The following is a 12,098-nucleotide window of genomic DNA, read 5'->3' on the forward strand; positions in this document are numbered from 1 at the left end:
CAATCCATCACAGGCAAAATCCTCCCCACCATTCAGCCCAGTTACAAGGAGCACTGCCAGGAGAACCCAGCATCCACCGCCAAGGACACCGACCATCCAGACCATGTTCTCTATCAGGCAGGATGTAGAGAATCCTTAGCACCCACACCACCAGCTTCAGGAACAGTTATTATCCTTCAACCATCCTGGATAACATTACTCACCGTAACTCTGAACTGATACCATAATCTACAGACTCACTTTCAAGGACTCTACAATTCACGTTCTCAGTATTTTTCTTTTATTGGCCCAACTTGTCTTCTTTTGCACATTGGCTGTTTGTCAGTCATTGTGTACGTACAGTTTCTCTTCATAAATTCTATTTCTTTATTATCCTGTAACTGCCTGCAGGACAATGCATCTCCAGGTTTTATATGGTCACATGTACGTACTTTGATAATAAATTGATTTGAAACTTTGAAAGATTTATTTTTTTAATTTGTTACAGTTTAAACCTTTCCTTTCTTGGATTATCATATTAAAAGTCCTGGAGGTGAATCACTGTACTCCTAGATAACATTCTACCGTTCCCACAGTGGTCTCTAGAACGTTAACAGATGGACTGCTCTTGGCAGTTGGATTTACCAAAAAGCTGCAGATGCTGGAAGTCCAAAATAGAAACAGAATATAAATAGTCAGCTGGTCAGAATAGTTTGTTCCTCTTCCAACCTTTCTTCTGCTGAAAACCATCCAATTTCCCTCTCTCCTTCGCAGCCCTGATAAAGGGTTCTGGACCAGAATTGTGCAGCTTCTCCTGCTCACAGACACTGCCTGACCTGCGGAACCTTTCCAACATTTGCTCTTTTTATTTCAGACTCCTGGGTATGACTTGCGTAATCCAGTTTCTGAAGAGTGAAAAAGAAAGTCTCTTTTTCTGTCACCTGATTAGTAATTGCTGTCGTAGATCTTGACCAGCCTTGTGAGTTTGCCTGAATGGCAGGGAAAAAGCTTCACTTCAGTAAACTCACTTTAAAATTCAGGCAGGCAGGTTTCGGATTGAATCCAAAAGCTATTTCTTGGCACAGAAAGTGATGAAGGCCCATTTTTGTGGCTGCAATATTAAGCTCACTTGGACGTGTAGATTAGTTTATCAGTCTTTATTTGTGTGTAATTTTTCATTGATGCCATTGTATTTCTTCGTTCTACTGAAAATGCTCGCAAACAAAAAAGAATCTCCAAGTGGTATAGGGTGACATATACACACTTCGATAATGAAGTTGCTTTGAACTTTGAACGAATGATATTCACAAGAGATAGAATCAAATGGACCAAAGGTGACTTCAGCATCCAAATCTCATGATGGACAGCCTTAATTATCTGTAATAATGAAAGCTTGCTGCCATTGCAGAAGCTGAGAGGAATTCAGCTGCTAATATATCCAACCAGTCTCGGGATTAGTTAGATAGAGTACAATAGATCCTGACACTATGCGATAACTTACAGCTTCATGTCAATAGAGCAGAACGAGCACTGAGATCCAAAATACTGAAAATACATATCACAGATGTGGCCATTTGTTTTACTTTGCGGTGCAGAACTTTAACATGGTCATGATCGCAGAGCCTTTATAAAGTTATGAGGGGTAGACACTCAGAATCTTTTACCCACGTTGGAAATGTTAAGTACTTAAGGACATGTATTTAAGGTGAGAGGAGGAAAATTCTGAGCGGATGTTGGGACAAATGCTTTTCTTACACAGAGAATGGCAGGTGCCTGGAACAGGCTGCCAGAGGAAGTGATGGAAGCAGTTATGGTGGTGGCATTTAAGAGGCTGTTAGTTAGACACTTGGGAATAGAGGGATCCAGATCATGACCATTTAGCATTATTACTGAAACAGTGATGATGGGCCGAAGGGCCTGTGCCCGTCCCGTACTGTTCTATGTTCTGTGATATATCTAACTGCTGTCAGTTAAGTCAAACTGGCCAAGTGAAAGGATAAATGCAAAATAAAAGGGATATTCTCAAAGTTTTGCTCCAGACTTTAAAGGTGAGCTTTCTAGTGATTGAGAATTACTAACTATTCGTTGAATATGAAATTGGTGAGGACAAACTGGGCATTTTACAGCTTTAGATGCTTCCTACAATTGCCATTTCTTCAATGTTTTGATTTCTCAGCGTTCTTGACTCTTCTGGTCAGTTACCATGACTCTAAACCTTGATCACCAACCAGTTGATATACTGACCATGGGTATTCAAAGGTAGCTCTTCAGATCTGTTTTGTTTCAGAACTACGTCAGCTACAGCAGATAGCCCAAGAGCATCTTTGCTTCTTAGACATAGATCAATAAAGCTCAGATACAGACCATTTTCCCCAGCTGTTTATGCCAACCATGGTGCCCACCCAGCTCGTTCTAGTTTCCTGTATACGGCCCATATCCCTTTAAGCCTCGACCCTCCATGTGCCATGTTTATCTTTCCTGTTACTGAATGGCGGGTGTCACCTTTTTTGGGTGAGGAAAGGGTTGGTGATTCGGGGGCCTGATGTTCTTGTCGGTGTTTCTCCCTGTGAGCGACCTGTTAGATTTTTGTGTGAGAGGGAGGAGTTAGGGGTTTGATGTTATTGTGTTTTTTTTTTGTTTGCTTGGGAGGGTCTTGGGGGCTAGGAGATTTATGTTCTAGCTGCCGTGTCTGGGTGGGCGATCTACTGGTTTTTGTATGGGGGGGGGGTTTGGTTGGGGGAATTTGGGGTTTGCCAGTTTTGTTTCTTTTTCTTTTTCGTGCAGGAGGGGAGGTTGACATCTTTTCTTTCAACAACTTCGATGGTTTTTCTGTATCTCATGGCTACCTGGAGAAGACGAATCTAGAGTTGGTTTCTTCGTACGTGCTTTAATAATAAAATGAACCTTTGAACCAATCCAGATGCTTCTTTTAGTCCACTATTGTACCCGCCTTGTTCCATATATTCACCACTCTCTGTGTGAAAACTCGCCCTCAAGTCCATTTTAAATCCTCCTCCCCCCTTATCCTGGATCTGTGCCTCCTACTTTCGGATTGGATGGGGAAGAATTTGTTGAGTGTGCCTAGGAAAGTTTTCTCAAGCAACATGTAGACGGTCCTTCTAGAGAGGAGCAACATAACATCCTATTGGGAAATGAGGCAGGTCTGGAGCTAGAAAGCTGCAAATTAAAGCTAATTAAAGTAGAAGCTGACAACCTTAATGTGGAGAATGTAGGCAATGACACCTTTTGTGGGAGACTCCCAAAGGATCCTGTGGGACAAAACTTATAAGATTTTCCTGTGCTCTGACCAATAATTATCTCTTAACTATTATCATGCAATATCTGATCATTATCTGTCTGTGAGGAAGACGAATTTCAGGGTTGTATACTGCATACATACTTTGATAGTAAATGTACTCTGAACCCTTGAGTCTTCTATCTTGCTGGTGATGGAAGTTTGCTTCTGCAAATAGACTGCTATGTCTGCTGCATAACAATTATTGATCATGGCACAGGGTGATCTCATTGAGCCTTTGGGTGTCCTTGCAACATGATGTGGCGTGGAATAAGTGGAATTCTTTATTTTTTTGATGGGAGAGGACCCAAGAGCATAGGACAGAGAACATCACACACATTACATAGAATATAGAATATTACAGCACAGTACAGGCCCTTTAACCCACAGTGTTGTGCTAGCCCTTTAACCTACCCTAAGATCAATCTAACCCTTCCTTTCAACATAGCCCTCCAGTTTTCTTGTCATCTATGTGGCTATCTGAGATTTACTTAAATGTCCCTAAAGCACCTCTATTACCACCCCTGTCAGGTCATTCCATGCACCCACCTCTCTTTGTGTAAAAAAATTACCTCTGAAATCACCCCTATACTTTCTGACAATCACCTTAAATCTATGCCCCCTGATATAGCTATTTCTGTCCTAAGAAAAAAGTATCTGGCTATCCAGTCAGTTTATGCCTCTTACCATCTTGTACAGCTCTATTTAGCTGCCTCTCGACCTCTTTTGCTCCAAAGAGAAAACCCTGAACTCACTCAGCCTATCTTCATAAGACATGCCCTTTAATCCCAGCAGCAATCTGGCAAATCTCATCCGCACATGGATCAGATGGTCACTGCTATTCATTTACAGCTCAAGGACTCCTTATGCTCACAGACAGAACAGCTTATTACTGTGCCAGTATTTACAAAAAGGCACAGCTTTCGAAGTGTTTGTTCTTGTGTGGTGTGCAGCTCTGGATATCATGAAGAAACTGTGACAGTTTTCTTTATCCGTTAATTTAATTATTCAGAAGGCAAGGTAGACAACGGAGCAACTGAATCACCCCAAGCAGGGTTAGGTGTTGTATGAGATATTTTACTTAGAGCGGGAATACAAGTAGACCAAAGCTGGTTAAGCACTAGATCCTTCCTCACTGGTCAAGTCACTTTGCCCCATGCATCTACCCCAGGTCCACTTATCCTCAAAGGCCGGATCAATCCATTCTTGTGATTCACAACTGGATATTGGAAATCTGAAGTAATACTTAAAGTCTCAGCATCATCAGTAGTTGAATAAATGATTCCATTTAGCTTGAACGACACTGTCCTTTGCCGGGTATCATTGAAGAGCTCGGAAATTATTCATGTAGCTATTGTGCATGAGAAACATTTTCAAATTCTGTTCAGATTGGAAAATCTTCGTATGTTAAAATTCTTTCATAGAACATAAAATATAGAACATTCCAGCACTGTACAGTCCCATCAGTCCATGATGTTGTGACCACTTTTTAACCTACCCGGAGATCAATCCAACCCACCCCTCCTATGTAGCCCTCCATTTTACTGCCATCCATGTGCAGGGGGTATATTCCACTGACCCACCACTCGCTGGTTTAAATAAAAATTGACCTCTGACATCTCCCCTATACTTTCCTCCAATCGTGCTAAAATTATGCTTCCTAGTATTAGCTATTTCCGCCCTGCTAAGGAGTCTGTGGCCGTCCACTCGATCTATGACCCATCTAGTACACCCCTATCAAGTCACCTCACACCTTCCTTCACTCCAAAGAGAAAAGCTGTTCTCATTCAACCTATCCTCATAAGACCTTCTCTCTAATCCAGACAGCGTCCTGGTAAATTCCCCTGCACCCTCTCCACATCCTTCCTATAGTAAGGCAACCAGAACTGAACACAATATTCCAACTATGGTCAAACCAGTCTTATGGAACTACAACATCGCCTTTCCACTCTTGTACTCAATCTCCTGACTAACGAATGCCAACACAAACATGCTCTAAGTATCTCAAGACAAACTTTGGCTTTGCTTTGATATGCTAAACCGAAGGCAACCAAAATTGTAAAAGACAGATAAAAGTTAATAAAACATTAAACACAGCTTACTGAGGATCAGAATGATGAAGCTATTGATGAATATTTAATTTATTTTTGGAAATTGTATCCATGCAGCCTCCGTTACATCTGAAGAAACTCACTGTGCAGGTGCTTTCCAACAGGATATTTGCACTTGGCTACAGCTGGTACATCCTCTGCGTGAGCATTGTTCCCATTATTCTTCAGAATAATTTTGTTCTGCTTTCCTTTTCATATAGCAATGCTTCTGTCATGTTAGGCTTAAGCTTTTAATATCTGTACCATCAGGTTCAAGAACAGCTACTGCCCTTCAACCATTTGGTTCTGGAACTAACCAGTACAAGCCGTAATGCAATACCAACACATAATGCTCACTTTGTATTAAGATAGTCTTTTTGGTCTAACTATGTTTGTAAAAATTATTTTTTTGTGACTGCTGCCTATCTGATTCTCTGTGCCTGTGATGCTGTAGTAAGTTTTTTACTGAACCTGTGCCGACACGTACTTGTGCCGGTAATAAACTCAATTTGGACTTTGTTACACATGGAAAATCCCTGCAACAGTGAGACGATTCTGATACAAGCAAGTGCTGAGACATTTAAGGTCCAGTTGGTGGCAGAAATCTCCAGGGGATAACTTGAACCCTGCCTTGTGCTGAGTAATTCTCTTCATTTGTAAATTGGACGGCATTAAGCAAAAGCTGTCCCTGTTATTCCCAGGATTGTGCACGTTGCTTTCATAAGCATTCAGACAATCTGCCAGAAGACCAGGTGTTTCTTTAACATGCTCCTGGGAGAGAAATGCAAATCAGGATCATGAGTGTGTTGCTCACTTGTGATCTCAGCAATCTCAACTTTATATTTCTAAGCAGTGACATAATTTTGTGAAACACCCCAATTTCTTTGGCTGCGTAAGTCTCGGGAAGACAACCTCTGGCCCCGCCAAACTCGTGAGATCGAGGCGCGCTCGATCCCACCCCAAACCCCGGTTTGTGTGGATGCTGTGTCATTTGCTACCCTGTTACAAATTAATGCCACAAAATAACAGACAGCACACAGCATATGAGTAAAAGAATTATATTTATGAATCTTAACTGAAGGGTTAGTAAAGAATAACAGAAAGAAAAGGGTCTATTTTAATTAAACAGTCAAATGTGCACAAGCTGGAGCTCATCTTGAACTTCTCTATCACTCACGCGCTGGGCCCTCGGTCAACGTGAAAGCGCACACCACCTTCCAAACGTTGCTTGCAATACATCTCGAACAAACGGGTCTCCCACCGGATCGTATGCTACGACCAGTTCTCCCCAGCGTCTTCTCTCTTCATCTCCTCTCGAACAAAAGCCCAAGACCAACCTTATTGTCCCTCACCAAGAAAAACCTCCCACTAATTGGATGGCACACATTCCACATCATCCCTTATCTTCAACAATAACCCAAAAAGGCTGAAAGCAGAACAGGCTGCTCTTACAGAACTGCTAAATGAAATACCTACAGCATAACAGTAAAGATGTGAACCAGGCATTATATTTGCATAAACCATTTCCACTGGCAAATTAAAACAATTGACCTCTGGTGGATGATATTGGGGCCAATGGCCATGTCCCATCAAACGGTGATTAGACAGAGTATCTTTTCAATATACCCCATTACCACCAGACTTCAGGTTTTCAGTCGTATTTTCACATTGTAATTGTATCTATGCATGCAGCAGAGTTTACTCCAGTGCTGATCAGATATGGCCATTATAGTCCTTTGATTACCACAATGGATCTCATGCATTGAGTTGAAATGAATACACATCCATTTTGACTCATTTCCAAAAGAACTTCAGTTCTGTACACAAGAGTGGTGTGAAGGAAGAGAAGAGACGCCAAGTAACCCAGCAGCCAATGCTGCTGTCTCACAGTTTTAGAAACTCGGCTTCTATCCTGACCTCAGGTTCTGTCTGTGTGGTGTTTACATGCAATCCCCTTGTCCCTATGTGTATTTTGCTGAGTGGTCTGCTTTCAACACATATCCCAAGGGTTAACTGGCTATTGTAAGTTACTCCTTAGTGCAGAGAAGTGGCGAAAGACTCAAAGAACAGTTGATGGGAGACAGCTTAGCCCAAATGCTGGAGGAACTCAGGGAACAAACAGTCAACATTTTGAATCACGACCTTTCATCAGGACAGTTCATCATGAGTCCTGGTGGAGGGTCTTGGCCTTAATCACTGACTGTTTAATCCTCTCCATAGATGCTGCCTGACTTGCTGAGTTCCTCCAGCATTCTGTGTGTGTTGCTCTGGCTTTCCATCATCTGCAGAATCTCTTGTGTTCATGATGGGAACGAGACAAGTTGCAGGACTACTGGGAAATAAGGAGAAGGGGAATGGGAAATAATGCAATTGCTCTGCTGGCAGTTAGCACGGACACAGTGGGCTGAATGGCCTTATTATGTGTCATAATAAATTAGGAAAACTTGAGGGTTAGATCAGAGCTCAATGTGAAGGCTTTCATTCATGATGCCCTATTTATCACCTGTGGCCCAAAGACTTTGATGGTCCAGTCAAAAACGACAGAATACAGAATACGTAATGTTTTATATTGGTACACCAGAGCAGGAGCTTTGGGGTTCCTTAGAGATATGGGAAGGTGGATAGGAAGAAGCATATGTGTCGTCAGTTAGTGTGGTCACTCCATCATTCTCAGTGATCAGTGAACCTGGCGAAGTCATCGACTGTTCACACATGACATAATTGTTCAACCTTACAATTTTCCACTTCTCATCTCACCCTCCATTTTACCGACCTTCACTATATGGAGCCAATGTGATCTCTGGCTTCTTCAATCTGCAACAACTACGCATTTCCATAGGGCTTAGTGTCTGTTGAACTTTATAAAACTACTTCGAACTTTTTCCATCTTCTTTGAGTAGGTCTTCTGACAAATTAGTAATATCACTTCCTTCTGGAGCACCGCACGTTCTCACAATCCTACCCAAATCTTTTCTCCGTCCTTTATCTGTTATTTTAACTTGGCATCAATTACCTTCATGCTTCACTCTCTACCATGATTTTTTCTTCAATGCTGATTTCGGAGCCTCCTAGGTTTGATTTGAAGCTAACCTCAGGTTTTTCAACCCATTTTCACATTGATCATGGAAAGTTTGTGGATGATACAAAGATAGGTGGAGGGGTAGGTAGTGCTGAGGAAGCAATGCAATTGCAGCAGGACTTAGACAAGTTGGAAGAATGGGCAAAAAAAATGGCAGATGGAATACAGTGTTGGGAAATGTATCATAATGTATTTTGATAAAAAGAACAATAGTGTGGACTATTATCTAAACGGGAAGAAGGTTCAAACATCAGTGGTGCAGAGGGACTTAGGAGCCCTCATACAAGACTCCCAGAAGTTAATTTACAGGTTGAGTCTGTGGTAAAGAAGGCAAATGCAATGTTGTTATTTATTTCAAGGAGAATAGAATATAAAAGCAAGGAGATGATGCTGAGCCTTTATAAGACACTAGTCAGGCTGCACTTGGAGTATTGTCAACAGTTTTGTGCCCCACATCTCAGAATGGATATGTTTTCATTGGAGAGAGTCAAGAGGAGGTTCACAAGGATTACTCTGGGAATGAAGGGGTTAACGAGGATCATCTGGCAGCTTCGGGCCTGTACTCACTGGAATATAGAAGAATGAGGGAGGACCTCATTGAAACCTATCGAATTTTGAAAAGACTAGATAGGGTAGATGTGGAGAGGATGTTTCCTGTGGTAGGGGTATCCAGAACTAGAGGGCACAGCCTCATAATTGAGGGATAACCCTTTAGAACAGAGATAAGGGAGATTTTTTTTAGCCAGAGTGTAGTAATCTGTGGAATGCTCTACTGCAGACCGTGGTGGAGCCAAGTCCACGGGTGTATTTAAGGCGGAAGTTGATCAATTCTTGATCAGTCAGGCATCAAAGGATATGGTGAGAAGGCAGGTGTATGGGGTTGAGTGGGATCTGGGATCAGCCATGATGGAATGGCAGAGCAGACCAAATGGGCTGAATGGCTTAATTCTGCTCCAATGTCTTACAGTCTTATTGTCTAACCTGTAGCCAATGGCACTGCCCTTGAGAGCTTGGTGGAAGTTCATTCAAGAAACTTTTGTTTCAAATGCAATATGCTACAGATGTTTCTGAAGTGTAAATGAGAAAGCTGGGAATGGTATATTGGGGTGTGAAATTGCTAGAGGCTGTTGTTGTGTTGTGATTGGTTATTTATCATATCCGACAATGACAGAGTTGTGTAGTTCATTGATGTGAACACAAAAAATGCTGGTGAACGCAGCAGGCCAGGCAGCATCTATAGGAAGAGGTCCTGTTGAAGAGTCTCGGCCCGAAACGTCAACTGTACCTCTTCCTATAAATGCTGCCTGGCCTGCTGCGTTCACCAGCATTTTTTGTGTGTGTTTCCTGAATTTTCAGCATCTGCAGATTTCCTCATGTTTGCATTTTGGCCCAATTAAGTGGCTGCCCCAACTGGTCCAAATTTCATGGAAATAGTTAATAAGTATAAAAAAAAGACAAACTACCACTTAACTGAGTAACAAATTATGTATTTAAATGAAAACAGAACAAATTAGAACACTATCATACTAATACAGTACAACAAGATTGTGTATTAGTTCCTAATAGATATTGAGAGAGTTCATCCAGCGTACGCTGCCGTGTTCTTTTGATTGACTGTAAGTGAGCCAAATCAGTGTAGGTAATGGACTGCCCTCATACAATGATTTTGATGATTGCACCCTCCAAATCTTCTTTTTCTTTGCATCATTCAAGATGATTATCAACAGTTTAAAATTTTTTGTAGTTCCTATCTTATTGAAGTAGTGAAATAGTTTCATGTTTCGACCCAGCTGTTTCTGGCACCTCCTAAACTGAATACTTGAAACTGCTGTGAGCAAAACAGTTTTGAATTGTCTTACTGCTTACTTCTGTGTTGCCCCTCAGTCCATCAACACTGCCAAATTAACATTCTCATTCTTGTGTTAAAATGCCTTATTGTCTTCTCTCCTTCCTGACTCCGTAAATTTACCCTACCCTGCATTCAGTTGTCGAATTCCCATGAACCATTCTTAACTTCACAATCATTGGTCCTCAAAAGCATCATGACTTCAACGGCATCATACAGAACTGCATTTCTTTTGATGCAATGCGTCACCCACCCTAACAAGAACAATGCCACAGGGTATGTGCTATGTCAAAGGAGACAACCTTGCATTCACTTAATGACTTTCACAAACTTGGGATGGCCCAAAGCACTTTTCAGCTGACTAAGTAATTTTGTTACAGAGATTGTGCACAGTTAGCCCCTACAGATCGTAAAAACAGAAGATTCTGCAGATGCTGGAAATTCAAAGCAATACACACAAAATGCTGGAGAAACTCAGCAGGTCAGGCAGCTTCTATGAAGGGGAATAAAAAGTTGATGTTTCAGCTGAGGTCCTGATGAAGAGTCTCAGCCCAAAATGCCAACAGTTTATCCCACACCATAGATGCTACATGACCTGCTGAGTTCCTCCTGCATTTTGTCTGTGTAGCCCTAACAAATAATGCCTTGATAATTACTAATAATGTTTGTCAGTCCTGCACATGCAGGCACCACCCAGTCTCCACCCGGCTGTTAGGAGTCATCTGCCGCTTGATTCAAACTCATAACCTGCACCTTATTTCACCCCAGTTCTCGTTTACAGTCCTTGTTCCATGTTCACTCATTGAACCAGCTGGCCTCAACCGGTTGCTCCTAGCTCTTACTTTCCCGGCCTACAATTTACCTTGTTGCCCGTTGTGTTCAGTTTCTGTCCTCACTTTTTTTTTATATCTACTCGTGGCTTGCTATATTGTGGTGTATTATTGAAGTTATCGCTTATTGCTGAATCGTCTCCGCTGCTTTGCGTTGGAGTCCAGCCTCCTCTACATTAGAGTCAGCAATTTTGGTTAGAATAGTGCTCACCAGGGCACAGGGAGAACTACACAGCATTCCTTCGAATAGTGCCATTGCCTAACTGAAAGACTCAAGTAGGACACAGCTTTACAATGATTTTTTAAAAAAAGGATCATTCAAGGAAATTCCCAAGGCCTTCTTCATTTCTGTGAGAAATTTGACATCCTCATGTCAAAGGGGAAATTGAACAGATTATCACTCTTGCTATTCTGATGCACAACCCATGAATCTGGAGTCTGACACGTGTCTTTGGTACTTCCAGAGTACAACATCCAGCTGTATTTGTGCTGATGCACAATGGTTTGGAGTGTTCCCTCGATATGCACCACATGGAGCCTACACTGTGAATGTCCATCATTTACTTCAGTTTCCTCAACAGATCCACCAGTGGGTTGGCAGAGAGTTGAGGCATCACTCAGATCGGACAGCTTCTCTGAAGCTGTGTCCCAGATCCCAATGGGATGATTGCAAGAGAACCAGCATAACTATGCCATGACGACCTTTACTCCCAAGGTCTGGTTGTCGTGAGGATCTGGAATACTCTCCAGGGACCACGTAACACTAGGCCCTTAGTGCGATGAAACAGACAACTATTTAACCGCTTCAGGTTTTTAGAACTGCTTGTTTTGTTTCCCACCCACAGAGGAAGAGGCCCCTTGAAAAATACATCTGACGTCATCAAAGCAGCCAAAACAATTTCCGAATCTGGCAACAGGATGGATGTGTTAGTGCGTCAGATCGCCAACCAGGTAGGTGCTCTTTATCACTTCCAGACGC

General features: G+C 42.0%; 1 protein-coding gene across 3 annotated transcripts in view; it reads left to right on the forward strand.

The window, feature by feature from the left end:
* LOC140185675 (catenin alpha-3-like) overlaps positions 1 to 12,098 on the forward strand; it is a 1,719,142-nt gene that overhangs the window by 1,657,191 nt on the left and 49,853 nt on the right. For all 3 annotated transcript variants that reach the window (XM_072239175.1, XM_072239176.1, XM_072239177.1), the window contains one exon: positions 11,965 to 12,070. In XM_072239175.1, the coding sequence (XP_072095276.1) occupies positions 11,965 to 12,070 (106 nt within the window). The remainder of the gene's footprint in view (positions 1 to 11,964; positions 12,071 to 12,098) is intronic.

Source organism: Mobula birostris, chromosome 21 (genome assembly GCF_030028105.1).
Source record: "Mobula birostris isolate sMobBir1 chromosome 21, sMobBir1.hap1, whole genome shotgun sequence".
NCBI lineage: Eukaryota > Metazoa > Chordata > Chondrichthyes > Myliobatiformes > Myliobatidae > Mobula > Mobula birostris.